The following is a 16852-nucleotide window of genomic DNA, read 5'->3' on the forward strand; positions in this document are numbered from 1 at the left end:
TAGTTTCAGACAGGTGCTCCTCAAGGGGGTATATTTTGTGCTCAGTGTGCTGGGACACTTATCCCTTCCCCCAATCTCCAATCAGTTCCTGGATATTAAGCCACCTACTAAAAGGCTCTTCTTCAGCAAGCACTCATCATGGTCCCAGCACTTAGCCTGGAGTGAAAAGGGACATATTATTTCACATCATTTTCTTAGAGGACACAAGCTCTCTTGAAGCCTTTTAAAAAATCCTGACTAGGAAAAAACTTGATGTCTAAAATAAATTATATGAATCTTAGATAAACTGTTTCGATGGGTGTAGAAGCAGAAGTGCTATGGCAGGAAGACAGATTGCTACTCAGTATTAAAAGGTGCTTTCTGACATGGGCTAGACCATAGCTGCCCGGGGAGACGCAGTCCCACCCAGCAACCACCAGGGGCAAGTCCGTGGCCGTGGCGCTGATGGGGTGGGGTGCAGACTCCAGAGCACCAGGACGTGCTTTATGTCTTCTAGACCCTAATGAGCAATCGGGAGGGGTGAGTAGCATCCAGCCTCCTGGGGCTTCTGAGGGACCAAGGGCACTAGAGAGGCAGCAGCTCTAGAGGCGCACCCTCTGGTGGCCTTAAACTATGTCACGTTCCCTCTCTGTAGTAAGCCCTGCTTGTCCCTCAGACCTCTGCCTAAGCACACTCACTAGGTCCCAGCTCTGTGCCAGCTGCTTTCTGCAGGGTGGCAGGGAGAGCAAACAGACCTTACCTGGGATTTTCCATATAGGTCTTAATCATGTTTCCCATAAGCTATGTGTATCTGTGACTAAGTTAATAAACTATAGATAACTTAAGATCCACCATGTTTCCCATAACCTAATTATATCTATAACGAATTGAATAAAATATCAATAAAAGAAAACCAAGGGTAGGGTTTATATAGTTCAGTAGTAAAGCACTTGCCTAGGCTCATAAGGCCGGGGTTCCCCAGCAGGCCTGAGGGCGCCTTGTGCTGAGTGCCTGCAGCCAGCTCTAGTGTATAGCAACAAGTTGTTAAAGGCAATTCTCATCTTTACCAGTGACTTGTAAAAGCTCACAAAATCCTGGGATTTTTGCCAAAAGTGCAACCAAAAGTTTCTTTTTATTTTCAAAACTCAAAACAGACCTTAGATATTTAGTCTTTAAAATTTATAGATGAAGAGCCGGGCAGTGGTGGCGCACGCCTTTAATCCCAGCACTCGGGAGGCAGAGGCAGGCAGATTTCTGAGTTCAAGGCCAGCCTGGTCTACAAAGTGAATTCCAGGATAGCCAGGGCTATACAGAGAAACCCTGTCTCAAAAAATAAAAAAAATTATAGATGAAGAAACAGAGGCCTAAAGCAACACCATGGGCTGCGTGAAATTGCATGGCTGCTTAGTGGGTCCAACTAGAGCTTGGTACAATACCAGCCGCTCCACTTAAACACAGTAAACTCTGCTAGCATTTCTGTTTTGACTTTGACACTGATTTCCAAAACTGTAGTCCTGGGTAAATAGGTCTATAGGATTTTAACCACTAAGAAGATGTTTAATATTCTCTAGCTTTCCTTTGAGATCAAAGAAAAGTATGCTGGGTCAAGACTGGATATAACCCCAGGGAAGTGTGGAGGTGGAGGAGACTGAGAGGATTGGGGGCAGGGCAGGCCGAGGTCAGGATGTGTTGTATGAGAGAATAAAAAAAAAAAAATGGTATCCAAACCAATATTATCAAATCTTTTCTACAATTGTGCCTTTTGGATCAGAGTATAATGGTGGCTGTTATGATTTCCCAGGAAGTGCTTTTCTGTCAGCCTTGGAGAGGTATGCAGGCTATTCCTCCCCTGTCCCAACTGTCCAGTGACACCCACCCTTGGCTTTTGCCGAGAAGGAAAAGGCCTGAGCTTTTCTCCTCAGCTTTCTCACCGAGTGCCGTCTTTCCGTTACTCCTTAGCTGGCCTTCTGCTCCACATGTGATTGTAGCACAGAAGGCTTTTGTGAGTCTGTCTGTCCCTTTCATTTCAGGCTGACTCCCAGCCTAGCCCATTAGCTTTTGCTTAATTTCATTAGACTTGCTCTGGAGAATCTCCTTCTTTTCAAGTCCTAAGGTTCTTTTAAGATTCATTATTTATTATGTATACAGTGTTCTCCCTGCATGTATGCCTATAGTCCAGAAGAGAGTACCAGATTACATTATACATGGTTGTGAGCCACCATGTGGTTGCTGGGAATTGAACTCAGGACCTCTGGAAGAACATCCAGAGCTCTTAATCTCTGAGCCATCTCTCCAGCCCTTAAGGTCACAATTTTTAAAACTCTAGGACCCGCTGCACTGTGAGTGCAGCAAATCCTGATTTAAAGGACTGGTTACTGAGTAAAGTAGGCTGTCACCTTTTTGGTTTTATGGTAATAGAAAAGCTCTTTCTAAAGACTTGGTCTTCATACCAAGATTACAAAAAGGAAAGCTGATTAATCAAGCAGCCACTAAATTTGTCACTTTCTCCTGTCCTTGCCTTCTCTCCCTCCTGTCTGCATACAAACCCTTTAGCTAGCTGGGGCGCATAGGGAGAGTGCACGCTGGCCCATGCTGGGCTCGGCGGCACACAGTGAGCCTCTGTTTCCAGCACACAAGGAGGTGCTCCATTCTTTTTGACTCCACATGTTTAAGGTGTGAACAAGTTTTCTGAACACTTTTGAGCATCTGGTTCATTCTTGGTTAACCAGGGATGTTACTAGTGCTGACCAATTCTGGAAAATGAGGCATCTAAATGAAAGAATGTAAGACGCTTCATAGTCTGGCTCCTACTAAGCCCTTAGAGAATGTGACCTGCCACTCCTGATGATACTGTGGACCCATAAAATAATTGCAGTTATTCACCCAGATACAACAGTACTGGAATTATCATCTCATGTTCTGAACAGGCAAATCCTCCTGGAAGCATTACAGAGCCCCTAGTACCAGAACAGAAGGAAGGACTGTGGCTGATAGACTGGCTGTCCTAAGAGTCCAGTAAAGGACTAGAAGCAAGCTCTGTGTGTAAGGGGAACATGGACAGGCTGTTTAACTCATGGGACCTGGTACAGGCAGATCCAGGACTTCCCAGGCTGCCTGGAGCTGGAGCCCCCTCTCCACTTAGGATGCTATTGCACCTGAGCCCTGACAGAGGCCCTGCCCCTGAGGGAGTGAGTCATCCTTAGAAGGATCTACATCCAGCACCATTTCTACTCTGGAAGAGGCCTGAGCCCGACGCCCCCTTGCACCTAAATTATAAAGAAACAGAATAATCTGGGCCCACAACAAAGCCATGAAGAGTGAAGCAGACACTAGCAGATGAGAAGATGCTAGCCGCTCCTGCCTGAGATGTCCACACTGGTCCTGCTGCTCTTAGCCTTGGCCTTCTGCAGCAGAATGCAGATTCTCTCAGCTGATGCAGCCTGGGGCCTCTAGAGGCAACACTGTGGTTATTACCATTTGCAACTTCCCAATATCCTCAGAGTCAAATTGTGTCAGTAATTTCAGGTGAGGGAATTGAAAAGTTCACTCACCGGAACTCTTACTGGGAGTTTCCACATAGCTCCTTTATTCCTGCTATTCAGACAGTTTAACTGATATGCCCCCCCCTTTTTTTGTCTCTAAAAATGGGTATTTCACATTCCTATCTGAAATGTATTTCAAATGTATAAACAGGGGACTAGAGAGATGGTTCAGTAGTTAGGAGCACTTACTGCTCTTCTGGAGGTTCCGACCTCAGCTCCTAGCATTCATGTGGGCGGCTCACAGCCACCTGTAACTCCAGCTCCAGGGGATCTTGAGCCTCTGGCCTCCAAGGGCACCTGTACGTGCATGCACATACCCACATGCAGACTTACATATAATAAAAAATAATAAAAATGGTTTTTAAAAACATATTAGCACATCAGCCAATGATGGCACATGCCTTTAAGCCCAGCACTGAGGAAGCAGAGGCAGGTAGGTCTTTGTAAGTTCCAGGACAGCCAGAGCTACACAGAGAAACCTTGTCTTGAAAAACAAAATAAAACAAAACAAACAAAAAAAAAAAACATATAAGCAGACTACTATTGATACAGACAGAGGGCAGGCTAGGGATAGGATGTGTTCACTTTAAATGTAAAAGGAGCTTTCAATTTACTTTCTTGAGAAATGCAAGCAATAATATAAGATATGATAATTTATATTATAACATTAAAAAGAAAATAATTGCTGCTTCTCCCCACACACCCCACACACTCCCGTGTTATTCAGTCCTTTACAACCCAGTAAACCTGGGGTTGAGACACACTGCTCTTTCTTTGGTGGCACCAACAAGAAAAACGTAGCTTCTTTTCATGTCCCCGCTGCTCTGCCCACCCCCATAGAGTTCTCAATGCCACTGAGTGGTGCATATCAGGACTTCTCCCATGCAGAGCGAACAGTGCTTGAACTCCTTCTAAGACCTTATGAGATCTCTAGACGCCAACTCCGTCCTTGACCAGAGAGGCTCAGGTCAGCCCCAGGCATGCATCACAGGTGGTGCGGCAGGGTAACCAGACTTCTTTTCCAGATGACCTCCCATCAGTGCCCGTGTTTGACAGAACTCTACCTGTGAAGCAGATCCACGTGCTGGAGACCCTGGACCTTCTGGTTCTCAGAGCAGACAAAGGTGCTGCCCCTCAGATGGCTGCTCCAGGAAGAGCAAAATGGCGGGTGACCCACTGCAGCCAACCCGCAGGGTTGCTGGGTCTGGGGCTGTGGCTCATGTCACTGTTCCTCTCCCTGGTGTCAGTGCTGTGGTGCTTTGGTGGCCCACTTGTGGGGATAGCGGAGGGAAAGAGGGTTTCATTCTCCCACGATTGTGTGGAGCAAGTGTGCTATGGGGTAGATGCAGTTGCTTGCATCCCAGAACCTCCCAACCCTGCTTTGTGTATCTGACCTGGGAGTCCCAACAGGTCATCTCACTTCGCTATCTGATCCCTCTTCCTTCTCTCTGTCACCAGGGAAAGACGCCCGCCTCTTTGTCTTCCGGCTCAGTGCTGTGCAGAAAGGCCTTGATGGCAGGCAGACTGGAAGGAGCAGATCTGACTGCCGAGAAAACAAGCTGGAGAAAACCAAAGGTGAGGGCTGGAAGGAACTCAGCCAGGGCAGTGCTTGCCTGGACCGAATGAAGCCCTGCATTCTATCCCCAGGCTGTGGAAGCCACCCCTGGCCACACAGCGAGTTTGAGACACTGTCACAAAAGAAGAAAGAAACTATTTCTGTTAAAATGTCCAGGCCACTGAAAATAAAAATTAATAGTGGGGATCGAAAGAAATATAGTTCCTCCTTATAGAATGAGGAGTACGGGTGTAGGTCGTCAGGGAGGAGCACTTGCCAAATAAGTGCTGGGCAGAGCCCTGGGTTTGACTCCCAGAACTGCCTACATGGAATCTCAGCTTCCCTAAGAAGCTACAAAAATAGGAAAGCAGGTTGAGGACTAGGAGTTTCAGCCTTGGACCACAGGTCTTGGAGTGAGTTCAGCTCTCTTAGCTACCCTGTAACAAAAGACACTTTGGGGTTTTGGTTCTAGAGTCCTGATTAACCTCTATTTCCGTCTCTATTGTGTAGCAGATACAAAGCCAAGCACTGGGCATAGAGACCTGCCTGACCCAGAGGCCATGAGCAGTTGTAGCTCTTGCAGAGGACCCAGGTTCAATTCCAGGCATCTACATGGCAGATCACAACTGCCTGTGCTCCCCTTCTGACCTCCTTAGGCTTTGGATATACACATGGTGCATGTGCACACACACAGGCCAAACACTCACACACACTGTCTCATTTACCTCTCTGCTGTGGGCTAAGATACCATGACCAAGGCAACTACAGGAGGAGCAATCGACTGTGAGCTTATTGGTTCAGAGGGCAAGTCAATGATGCATGGGATGACAGCAGGCAGGCAGGCAGGCAGGCAGGCATGACACTAGAGCAGAGACTCAGAGTTCATAACTAGAGACAGCAGCCATGAGGCAGAGAGAGCTATTACCAGGGACAGTGTGGGCTTTTGAAACCTCAAGGCCAAGTAACACACCTCCTCCAACAAGGCCACATTTCCTAGTACTTCCCAAACGTCCCACCAACTAGGGACCAAGCACTCAAATATATGAGCCTATGTATGAGCTCAGTATATGAGCTCAAGCACTCAATGTATGAGCTCAAATATGAGCCATTCTCATTCACACCACCACACACCTAAGGAAACCTAAAAAGAATACTAATTAATAAGACCAGGTGCACAAGCTGTAGAATAGAAGGGCCGTGTCTTTTCTAGCCGTGTTTTCATGCCATCTTTCCTGGTATGTTAGTTATTTTTCTCAAGAAGCACTGTAAGGGAAGGAAGGACTTACTCTTGCTTACAATCTAATAAGGGATATGGTCCATTATGGTGCAATGTCTGCCCATGTTCCAGTGAAGCTCTGCCTTTTTAAGGTTTCACAGCCTTTCAAAGCAGTGAGACCAGCTGGGGACCAAGTGTTCAAACACACGAACAGGGGAGAGGTGTTTCAAATTGAGCACCACAACACCGGGCATCCAAAACATTGTCTGTCTCTGAGTTTGGCTTCAGTCCCAGAATTCTTAGGAACTGTTCCCAAAGTCCCCATCCTGGGGCCTTCCCACCCTCCCTGCTCATGTTGAATGTCATCTTTCCTCTTCCCAGGATGCCACCTGTATGCTATTAATACTCACCACAGCAGAGAGCTGAGAATCGTGGTTGCAATTCGCAATAAACTGCTTCTCATCACAAGGAAACCACACAACAAGCCAAGTGGGGTGCCAGGTGTCTCACTCCTGTCTCCCCTGTCAGAGTCTCCTGTTGAGGAATTCCAGTACATCAGGGTAGGTTTGGTGTTGAGCTTGCTGCTCTCCTGACCCAGTATTAACTGACTCCCTGTCTAGTCATAAGCCTGTCCCACTTCTCAGTATCCCCTCTGGGGTCCCATCCTCCTGTACCCTAACTTGTCCAGATATCTAAGCTGTGTGCTCATTCACAGTAGCCTCTACGACTTCTGGGCATGGGCATAAGCAGTACAAAGTATCTCTTCCCACAGAGCCTGCCTTCTAGTTGAGCAAGCCTGATATAAACCTGATTGATATAAACACTGGGGCTGTCGTGGCACGTGGTGTCAATCCCAGCACTTGGAGGCAGATGTAGGCAGATCTCTGTGAGTTCGAAGCCAGCCTGGTCTACAGAGCAAGTTCCAGGACAGCCAGGGTTATTACACAGAAAACCCTGTCTCAAACCTAATCTCCCCAACTTAGAAAAAGAAAAAGGAAGGCAGAAAGGCAGGAAGGAGAGCGCTGAGACTAAGGAGGTAGGCTGTGCTGCAGAGGTAAGGGTAATGGGTAGAGTGAGGCAGAATAGGCTTCTACCTGAGCAGACACTCAGTGAGGCATGAGTACAAGGAGGGTCGAGGAAAGGAGATGCCAGAGGGCAGGCACATGCTGAGAGCCAAGGACCCTGACCCCTGGTAAAGGCACAGTCAGGTGGGAATGGCTGGTGCTGAGAAGACACAGTGGCCAGTTGAAGAGGTCTGGAAGACTGCCCACAGCCCTAGGAGCCTTGTGAAGACTTTGACTTTGGCTCAGAAGAAGGTAGGAACTTTTAGAGAGTTCAACTATTAATTACTAACTCACAAGATAGACAGTGGAGGCTAAAGCCAACCAGACAGTGGAGTCAGATTGTGAGGTTCTTTTCTTTCCTGCAACAGAGGTCAGAGACCTGAAGAGAGATTACAGGAAGGAGTCCAGTGAGACCCCTGCCATCTTCGAGGTGTAGCTCCACTGTGGCCAGCAGGGTGGACTCTTCTGGAAGGAGGGACAGGCAGTACAGGCTGCCTGAAGTCAGCCTCTGTGTCCTAACCTGAGTCCTACTCATCCTCGCCCACCCAGGAAATCTGCCTGTGTGACTCCCCAGCAGTTATGGCCTTAGTGGATGGACCAACAGAAGAGAGCGACAACCTCATCTGTGTGGCATATCGCCATCAGTTTGACGTGGTAAACGAGAGCACAGGAGAAGCCTTTAGGCTGCACCATGTAGAGGCCAACAAGGTAAGCTGGCCGCGGTGGGAATGGGCTGGGCATAAGGGAAAGCAAGGGATTGTCTTCTATTTAGATACTGTGAAGTTTTTAACTCACATCCTCTAGTCAGGTGTGGAGGCTCAGACCTTCAGTCCTTGAATTTGTGAAGCTGAGGAAGGAGGATTGTGAGGTCAAAATTAGCCTGGGCTATATGAGACCCTGCCTCAAAATAATAATAATAAAAGTACATGCCATGCATCCGCCTCACGTGATGAGCTCCTTAGGCTGGGTCACATGCAGCTGCCTTCAAGGGGCAGGGTTTCTGGACTCCAGAAGGACAAGGGATGGCTACAGCCCAGGCTGAGCACCCATGTCTTAAATCTGGACAGTGACAGTCCAGGGTCAAGCATGTCCCAGACCTACTCCACTGTATTATGCTGTCTTTGTGGAAAGACAGAGACAGAAATGGAGACATACTGGTGTTAGCGGCAGAGTACCCTCACTGAGGTCCAGGCAGCATGTGAGGAAAACGGATGAGCTCCTTAGGCTGTCTGGGTCTGTGGGTCCCATGGCCGATGGACTCCTCTCCTCATGGGCTCCTTTCACCTCATGGGAGACAGGAACAGTGCCGTCTGCTTGAGCGTTGATGTGAGCACACACGGCAGCCCCTGTGACCCTTAGCATTCTGGGTAAACAGCATTTGGGAACACACAAGCACAATGCTGGATTCACACCTTCTGGAAAAGCAGGGAAATGGTGTGAGCAACTTCCACCCAGAGCAGAGTGAAAGCAAAGATGTTCCTCTTATACCTGCGGCTCCTTGTCCAGGTGGTGCTGTAGGTCCAGGTGAGGCAAACATGGCTTTGCAGCACCCTGGTTTCTGAGGGCTGAGGCCACTGCTAGACACTCAGAGCTTAAGGAAGTTTCTCCGAGTGGCCCGATCCCACACACCACTACCGCTGCCCATTGTCATTGCAGGTTAATTTTGTTGCAGCTATTGATGTTTATGAAGATGGAGAAGCTGGCCTGCTCCTGTGCTACAACTGTAAGTCAAGGAGCTGTCTGCTCTTTATGCACAAAAACAGCCTACTTTGGGGGGTGGTAGGTCAGGGCCTCCCTCCTCCCTCACACTGACTTGGTGGGTCATCATCACAGCAGGGAGCATCTAAAGTCGCATCCCTACCTGCAATGCCACGCCTCTCAGTGGCACGCTTACCAGCGCTGTCACCATGCACCTGCTCACAGCGTGTGGGGTGAAGACAGGCTTCCAGCCAGTGGGCCCTATTGTAGGTAACCCCAGAGTCACCCAGATTTTCAGTTACAGTGGCTCACACTGGACCACTTCCGCCATCAGAGCTAAGACTTGGCGGCTTTGAGAGGTGAGCTGCCTTCCTCAGGGCTGGGTAGCTGCTCAGCGTGGGCAGGCTTTGCCTCCAACCCTCTTGACCTCAGTACCAGATTTTATCTTCTGTTACTGAAGGGTGAATGCCCCTCATCTGAAGGGCTTAGGCCCAGAGTGTTGCAGACTTTGTATTTTTTTTTTAAGACTCTGGGATAGTTCCACATATCCTGAAAATGGAACCCAAGTCTAAACCCAACATTTATTTATTTTTTATAAATGCCTGCTTAAGACCAGAACATAATTTCATAAGTTTCTGTTGTAACTTTTAGAGTACCTGAGTTTTTTACTTATTTTTTAATTTTTAATTATGTTTTGATACAGGGTCTCACATAGTTCTGTCTATCCTGAAACTCGCTATGTAGACCAGAATAGCCCCGAACTCACAAAGATCTGCCTGCCTCTGCCTCCCAAGTGCTGGTATTAAAGGCTCAAACCACAGCACCCAGCAAGAGTGACTAAATTTTGACTATGATCCATCAGATGAGGTCAGGTTTGGATTTTCCACCCGCCAGTACTCAGAAAGTTTCAGACACTAGGTCAATCTAGACTTCAGATTCTTTTAGATTAAGGGTGCACAACCTGTACCTTTTCTTTTAACGAGTCTTAACAGTACCCCTGGCTGACCTGGAATTTTCTATGTAGACCAGGTTGGCCTTGAACTCATAAACATTTTTCTGCCTCTGCTTCCAAAGTGCTGGAATCAATGTGAGCCAGCATGCTGAGCTTGTAACCTGTAACTTTTTGCATTTCTCTGCTGTTAATGAAAGCAGCCTGAGTCCGGCCTGCATAGCTCAAGTTAGTTTAGGTCAGGTAGCAGGGTAGGTTTTGGTCCTGCAAATGTATCACTGACCTCCAGCATTTCATGTGCTAATGGGGAAGGGGTGCTGAAGAGATGGCTCAGGGACTTACACCATCAGTGACTCCCAGTCACAGGGGAGCAGATGCCCTCTTCTGGCCTTATTGACAGCAGGTATGCATGTAATGCTTATACATACAGGCAGGCAGAACACTCATATACGTAAAATGAGTAAATTTTTTTAAGTTATTTTTAAGCAAATGGAAATAAGATTATTTCCTGGATACAGTTTAACTAACATTTTAAAAAACACTGTTTTTCAGCCTAGAATCATCAATTTCTAGAATAGCAATTCTAGCTATAGTTATAGATCAGATACTTTGATAAATAATTTATAATTAAATGGAAAACCCAGTTATCAACACAAAAATTGGTCTTGTAGGTAATATCTTCAAAATTCAAGGCTTAACAGGGAATAGCCCAGAGAAGGTAGGACAGCAGCTCTCTGCTCTGAGTCACCCACAGGGACATCCATTGACAAGTTTTAGTCTAAACATTCCTCAAAATAATGAATCTTTAGAATGGAGTCCTGCGGCTTCATTAAAAAATCTATATAGGGAAAGAACTGACCCTCTCCTCCCCACCCCACAAAAAAAAACAAGAACAAAACAAAAACAAAAGAACTAAAGCCAGACTGGTGAGATGCCTCAGTGGTTAAGAGCACTGACTGCTCTCTCTCTCTCTTGTAGAGGACCTGGGTTCAGTTCCCAGCACCATATGGTGGTTCACCACCATCTATGACTGCAGTTTTAGAGGATCTGATGTCCTCTTCTGGCATCCCTGGTCACCAGGTATACATGCGGCACATAGACATCCATGCAGACAAAATGCTCATACACATAAAATAAAAACAAATAAAAATTTAAGTAAACTAATTTTAAGATAGACATGATGGTACAGATTTGTAATATCTACCTGCACTCAACAGAGCATATCAAGAAGGTTGCAAGTCCTGCAAGGCACCGTCTTGAATCATTAACACAACAATGATAGTTATGACCGTTATTATTTTAAAGACAAGTACGTGGGTAGTCATCAACAGCTTCCATAATGGAAGAAGATCTTGTTTTTACAAAGACTTTCTTACTTTGGGATGGTTTGGACCAAATACACTACTATTCAGAGATCAGAATAGACCAGGATCAGGTAGCTGAATTAAACTGGCCTTAATGTAGCGAAGTTCAGCAAGGGGGATACAGACAAGTCCAAGTTCTCTAATAATATGTTAGGAGGGTTCCATAGAGTAACAGAACTTAGAGAATTATCTCCTTCATATATATAGATATATATATATCATATATTATATATAAAGATATATAAAGGGAATTTTTTAGAATGACGCGCACACTGTAGTCCAGCTAATCCAATAATAACTGCCTATGAACAGAAGGTCCAAGAATCTAGTAGTTGTTCAGTCTATGATGCTGGATGTCTCTCAGCTGGTCTTCAATATACACTGGAATTTCAAAGAACTAGGCTCCAATGCCAGTGAAGGAATGAACTTGCTATTGAGGGCAAGCAAGCAGGCATAGAGAGAGAGCTTCTTTCTTCCATGTCAGTGTATAGACTGTCAGCAGATGGTGTGGCTCAGACTAGAGGTGGATATTCTCACCTCAGAGATCTGGAATAGAAGTGGATCTTCCCACTTCAAATACTGAGTAAAAATCCCTCACAGGTTTGCCCACACATTTGTTTTATGGTTAAAAAAGATTTAATCTTTTGGCTACATTGCAAATGTAATCAGGTTGACAGCCAAGAATTGCCATCAGCCATATCAGGGGGTGCCAGGGCCAGGCCCAGTGTGGTCATTTTTGTTGTAGGTTCCTCTTGAGACAACAGAGAGGGAAGAGCTTCCGTGGAGGGTAAGACTTTTGTCTTATGAGATATTTAGAGTTGCTGTATAATAATATAAAGTTTACTTATCTAAGTCTAAGTTACTTTGCTACTATAGCTGTCCTGCCTTCTGTGATCCTCTGAGGCCAGAGACTGCAGTCTCTGGCACTTGGCACCTCATCCTAAAACAGCAAAGGATTAAGTGAAATAAATAGCCTTTGTTCTATCTTAGCAGGAACTGCATGGCTATAACTTTTAGCCTGCTAGTTTACGTTGCAGGAAGAAAACGGGAAGCTTTAAAAAGTGAATTTAGCATTTATTTCTAAGTTGTAAAAAGTTTCCTGTGAAAGCTCTCTAAGAAAAAGGAGGAAAGTAGAAAAATCCTAAGGGAAATTCACTTTCCTCTCTTTGTCTTCAGCACTTAAACATCTTTCATAATACGAGATCACATGGTAAAAAGTTCATCACAAGTTTACACATAAATTCAAATCATAAATCAGAAACCACGCTTACAACAGTGCACATTTACACGTGTACCCATTAGGAGTGATCATCTAGCTAAGCACCTGTCACAGCTCCACAGGCTCACAGAGAGTTAAAGCACACAACTAAGCTATTAGTGAGGTTTCCTATAGACAAGCCCAGTCAATATTTTATCTTCTGCCCTAGCACCTATAGTGAATCATTAGTTCCCTTTCTATGACCCTTGGTTAATAGTTTTACAACCTCTTGGAATGTGCTCTGAGTAGTAGAAGCAATTAACTGGTGTCAGAGACTGGCAGAGTTCTCAGTGCAGTTTTGACTATCAAAAAGGATCTAATAGGCCAGGCGTGGTGGTGCACGCCTTTAATCCCAGCACTTGGGAGGCAGAGGCAGGCGGATTTCTGAGTTCGAGGCCAGCCTGGTCTACAAAGTGAGTTCCAGGACAGCCAAGACTATACAGAGAAACCCTGTCTTGAAAAACAAAAACAAAAACAAAAAGGATCTAATAGCAGTTCCACTATAAAAAAAAAAGAGCTTAATAAATACTGATATGATTTGAGGAATTCTTATAGGTCCATCATTAAGAATTAAGAAGTCATCTATTTGTCTATATAGCATCACTACAAAACAGTACACCTTCATAGATCTGTAGAGATCTGCTCAAAAGGATAGGCTAATACCTAGTGATTTTAATGTATGTTTAATAATAACAGGATAGCATATTAATAGCAGGAATCTTTTCTAAAATGATTTTCTCCTGGGCCTTGCCTATGGGAGCAAATCTGTTATGGATTATTTTAACCCAAGGCAGACTCATCTCAGGAAGATCACCTGCTAGTTATTAATTGTCCTGATTGGGGGAGGGGCATATGCAACTCTCATCATACTTGTCAGAAGTGAGACTCAAGAGTGACCTGCCTTGTAGAAAGGCTTCCTCCACTGTGGGCTGCCCATTCTGAGTCTTTGTCTAGCATGATGCTATGCATAGGTAGGAAGCACTTGGGCTCTGCAGCCTGGCCTAGCATCATTCAAATACTCTGCCCCTGGTAGAGCCATGAGACTCAGGACAGACCACCTTACCTCTTCCAATCTCAAAGTGAGCTTACAGGATAATGGCATCTACTTTCTGAAGTCAGACAGTCTTCTTAAAGCTCCATGCTTGGCACACAGAAAATTTTCTCTAGGTGGCAGCTGTTAGCATACACAGTAACTGCCTCACAACCCTCAGAATTTGGCCCGAGGGTTGTCTATGGCTATTTGTAGTGAACTAGCAGGGAGAGCTGAGTGTGTGACTAACACTTGTAATCCCAGCAGGTGAGAAGGTGGGGCAGGAGCATTGCTGCAGAGTCAAGTCCAGCCTGGGTGCAGAGAACTACTGGGAGGATGCTGCCCGAGCTGCCCTAGCTGCTGTGTCTCTGGCTGCAGAGATCTAGGTGCCATCTCTAACAAAACCAGTCGCTCTTGTTTTCATTGCAGATAGTTGCATCTATAAAAAGGTTTGCCCCTTTAACGGTGGCTCTTTTTTGCTTCAACCCTCGGCATCGGATTTCCAGTTCTGTTGGAACCAGGCTCCATATGCAATTGGTAAGAAAAACCTTATTGTGGTTCTGTGCCCCTGGCTGATCCCACCTGCAGGGCTTGGTCCCCTGGGAACAACTGGAACTTCCTTGCAAGCTACTGGGGACTTGGACATCTTTCAAGGAGTCTGCTGTTAGATAATTTTATGCTCCCCTTTTAGACTCTTCTCAGAAATTCCTAGGCACATGAAATTTGAAAGCAATGAAATATAATTTGGCAGTACCTGGCAGGCCTTTTCTAAAATCCTCAAGCCGGGTCTCCAGCCAGTACACCGACTGGCTGGGAGAGAAGCACTTGTATCTCAGTTCTGTTCTTACTGCCTTGAAACCTGAGCTTTCAGAACCTCAGGCAGGGGCTGACAATGCCTGCTACTGAAATGCCAGCGTGGAGCTGGCGAGACGGCTCAGTCGGCATAGATGCTGGCTGGAAGCCCAATGAATTCTGATGACCCAACCCAATATGATTAAAGGAGAGAACTGACCCTTACAAGTTGTCCCCTGACCACCACATATGCACACCCATCCACCACCACACATATTAAAATGTAATTTTAAAAAGTAAAATTAAGCTGGGCACACATCTTTGATCCTAATACTCAAGAAGCAGAGGGAGGCTAATTTCTAAGTCTCAGGACAGCCAGGGCTACATAGAGAAATGCTGTCTCAAAAAACCAAACACAGAGAGAAAGGAGAGAGAGAGAGAGAGAGAGAGAGAGAGAGAGAGAGAGAGAGAGAGAGAGAGAAAGAAAGAAAGAAAGAAAGAAAGAAAGAAAGAAAGAAAGAAGAAAAAGAAAGAAATGGGAGGGAGGGAGGGAGGGAGGGAGGGAGGGAGGGAGGGAGGGAGGGAGGGAGGGAGGGAGGGAGGGAGGGAGGGAGGGAGAAACGAAGAAAGGTCAAGTTCCCAGGTGCTAAGACATGGCTCTAAAGTACAGAGCCTGCCTGGCAGCCACAAGGCCCTGGATTCTAGTCCCAACACTACAAATAATAAGAATAAAAACTTTAAGCCGGGCGGTAGTGGCACACGCCTTTAATCCCAGCACTCAGGAGGCAGAGGCAGGCAGATTTCTGAGTTCAAGGCCAGCCTGGTCTACAAAATGAGTTCTAGGACAGCCAGGGCTACACAGAGAAACCCTGTCTCGAAAAAAAAAAAAAAGTGCTAAAAAGGGAGCAGGTGAGATGGCTCAGTGGGTAAGAGCACTGACTGCCCTTCCGAAGGTCCTGAGTTCAAATCCCAGCAACCACATGGTGGTTGTCAACCACCCATAATGAAATCTGATGCCCTCTTCTGGTGCGTCTGAAGACAGCTACAGTGTACTTACTTATAATAATAAATAAATAAATTTTTAAAAAAAAGAATAAAAACTTTAAAACTAAACACCAGGATACAGGTATGAAGGTTGTGTTTATAGAGCCACAGTAGGTATCAGAGAGTCACCCTGCTGAGGTGCAGGCTGTGCTAGCACAGACCTGCAACCCCGCACATGAATAGTGGAGGTAAGGAACCTCTAGCAAATTCAAGGCCAACTTGTCTTTAAAAAAAAAAAAAATCAAGAACAAAAACACCCTGTCTCCTAAAAGACCCACAGTGGAGAGTTTTTGAGAGAGTAGACCTGAGAGACTCGCCCAGTCAGGCTCTGACGACAGATGAGGTAGGCCAAAGGAAGAATGAAAACTGACCTCCTCCAGGCATTGAGCCAAGCACTGGAGAGAACGGAACCCGAGGCAGAGCACAGCACACAGAACGAGTTACCAAGGATATGCCCAGATCAGACAGGTCACCTATGTAGAGTACAGAGCGAGGTCAGGGTGGACAGCAAGCTGAAGGACCAGCCAGAGAGGTGGCTGTGGTGTGGGAGGTCAGCATGTCATAGCAGTACTGGGAGGAGGAGCTCCACCTGTGACAGAAGCATCTCAGTGCAGGGATGCTCTGAAGGACACAGCTTCTGCCTGGAACACAAGCCAGAGGGGCACAGAGAAGGGTGGCAGTGCTAGAGACACATGGGCCGAGCCAGGCACGAAGGGCAAAGGGAACTTTTCAAGCCGTCACGTGCCAAAAGGGTGTCAAGATGCACTCTGGTGAGTGTGGGGTAACTCCCACAAGACTGGCCAGCTGAACCACTGGAAGACCAAATAATGGAGCATCAGACAGGGGTGTAGCCATGACAACTGGTTAGAGTACGCCCCTGGGAGACAGGACCACCCATGTGACAGAAGTGTCTAGAGTGTTGAGGATGACTGAACAAGTTCAGCCAGCTAGCCCATCTGTTCCCTTGCAGTCTGCGCCTTCCCATACCTCCTGGCCTTTACTACCGACTCCATGGAGATCCGCCTGGTGGTGAATGGGAACCTGGTCCATACGGCAGTTGTGCCACAGCTGCAGCTCGTGGCCTCCAGGGTGAGTGGAATGCAATATGGCCTTAGCATCCTGAGCGATCCAGTGAGCAAGACCTACTCATCACACCAGGCCAGCTGTTCTGTGTGGATGCCAAAAGGGAGGTGGAACTGCTGTGTGGATTGGTCAGCAGGGTTACCGTGTGTGTGTGTGTGTGTGTGTGTGTGTGTGTGTGTGTGTGCGCGCGCGCCCTCCTTGTAGGGTTGGCGAAGTGGCTCAGCAAAAGGGAAGCATTTGCTGTACACACCTGATGACCTCGGCTTAGTCCCTGGAAC

The 16852-nt window shown here is 46.5% G+C and overlaps 1 protein-coding gene across 9 annotated transcripts in view; it reads left to right on the forward strand.

The window, feature by feature from the left end:
• Garnl3 (GTPase activating Rap/RanGAP domain like 3) overlaps nt 1-16852 on the forward strand; it is a 151174-nt gene that overhangs the window by 124016 nt on the left and 10306 nt on the right. For all 9 annotated transcript variants that reach the window (XM_085835001.1, XM_021156135.2, XM_021156136.3 and 6 more), the window contains 7 exons: nt 4547-4645; nt 4980-5096; nt 6674-6852; nt 7906-8064; nt 9013-9079; nt 14085-14192; nt 16462-16580. In XM_085835001.1, the coding sequence (XP_085691127.1) occupies nt 4547-4645; nt 4980-5096; nt 6674-6852; nt 7906-8064; nt 9013-9079; nt 14085-14192; nt 16462-16580 (848 nt within the window). The remainder of the gene's footprint in view (nt 1-4546; nt 4646-4979; nt 5097-6673; nt 6853-7905; nt 8065-9012; nt 9080-14084; nt 14193-16461; nt 16581-16852) is intronic.

Source organism: Mus caroli, unplaced genomic scaffold (assembly GCF_978045245.1).
Source record: "Mus caroli unplaced genomic scaffold, Mus_caroli_1 scaffold_2, whole genome shotgun sequence".
Classification (NCBI taxonomy): Eukaryota; Metazoa; Chordata; class Mammalia; order Rodentia; family Muridae; genus Mus; species Mus caroli.